We start from the raw sequence: 1,413 nt of genomic DNA, 5'->3' as shown, positions 1-1,413 counted from the left end.
CACACACACACACACACACACACACACACACACACACACACACACACACACTGATGGACAGAGAGGACTAAAGTAATCCATCCAGCCATCACCAGCCAACCCGTGCCGAGCCAGGCGTTCTCACCTCTGCGGTCTTCCTCGGGTCTTTCTCTGTCTCTCTGTCATCCAAAGCCTCGTCTCCACTGGCGTACCCCGAGGCCTTTATCAAACGTCATATTATACATTCATTGGTGAAAAAAAAAACCCTTTTAGCACAAATCCTTACAACCAGTAATTTTAACCACAAGGGGGAGCTGTGGATTGACATGTAAGTTTTTACAGCATTTTAAAATATCGCTAGGCAGACTGTGGCTTTGTGTTAGAAAGGTTTGCATTTCAGCAACAAGTTACGGAGTGTCTCACATAAGGATCATCGTCTTCACACTGCTCCTCAGCCACTCTTGGATCGTCTTTTATGACCAGCTGCTGAATCGAACCCTGCAGAGGAAAAAACAAAGGAAATGTGAAACATGTCACTGCATGGAGAGGAAGGCTTGTGCTGGCTGTAGGGACTGACGGGAGTTCAGTGACTGCTGTGACCGTTGGGCTTCTGTCTGTCTGAGCAGTGCTAGAATTAGTTCTTCCGTTGTGTCGTCAGCATCAGTCTGGTAAGACCAAATAATAACACAAATGAAACAACAAAGCAGTGATGCTGCCTTTGTGGAGGTGTCATATTAGAGTTCCTCCACCAAACATTAGATATGTTTTCAGTCTCATTTCTCTGTGTTCTCATAATTCATCATAGGTAGTAACTCGAGCTACGTTTAAGAGAAAGACTAACAATCTAATTAAAATGGGTCATGGAATCACTGCCTTAAGATTGATGAATCTTAGTTGAGATGAGGGCAAAGAGATAACACGTCACATTTTGGTGTGAACTGGATCACTTTCTTTAAAATCGTGATGCAGGCACTCCAAGTGTCCATCTAGTTACTGGTCTACAGACTTCTTTGTGTGATTTGTTGGCAACATAATAACTGTCATCTGATTACATTGTACATGCAGTTAGACCCATAACTATTTGGAAATGTACACAACATATGTACATTATGCACAACACTGCATAACACTTGCATCCCAAGTGTAGTGTGCTGTCAATGCTAATTATTATTATTATATCATTTATCAGGTATTATGTAAACAAATACTTTACTCGTGAAGCAGTATTTTTTATGTTTCAATAGTGATGTAATCCACGAAAGCAGTCCGCTTTTTTCTACTTTACAGTCTCACTGAGACTCCTTGTATGGTCATTTCAAACCCAGCTCTGATTGTGGGCATAAAAGCTCCGCCCACCTGGAATAAATTATGTTCTTTGTATGAAAGAGCCAGTGAGAGGAAAGTTAGCTGAAAGGGAATGTTGCTCGTTTCAGA

The 1,413-nt window shown here is 41.8% G+C and overlaps 1 protein-coding gene across 3 annotated transcripts in view; it reads right to left on the bottom strand.

The window, feature by feature from the left end:
* col15a1b (collagen, type XV, alpha 1b) overlaps nt 1-1,413 on the bottom strand; it is a 59,077-nt gene that overhangs the window by 26,617 nt on the left and 31,047 nt on the right. For all 3 annotated transcript variants that reach the window (XM_005737554.1, XM_005737552.1, XM_005737553.1), the window contains 2 exons: nt 403-477; nt 125-199 (listed from right to left, as the gene is read on the bottom strand). In XM_005737554.1, the coding sequence (XP_005737611.1) occupies nt 125-199; nt 403-477 (150 nt within the window). The remainder of the gene's footprint in view (nt 1-124; nt 200-402; nt 478-1,413) is intronic.

This window comes from Pundamilia nyererei, unplaced genomic scaffold (assembly GCF_000239375.1).
Source record: "Pundamilia nyererei isolate P.nyererei 1_Seehausen unplaced genomic scaffold, PunNye1.0 scaffold00077, whole genome shotgun sequence".
In the NCBI taxonomy this organism is placed as follows: Eukaryota; Metazoa; Chordata; class Actinopteri; order Cichliformes; family Cichlidae; genus Pundamilia; species Pundamilia nyererei.
The sequence above is the reverse complement of the archived record's forward strand: the minus strand, read 5'-3'. Positions and strand labels throughout refer to the sequence as shown.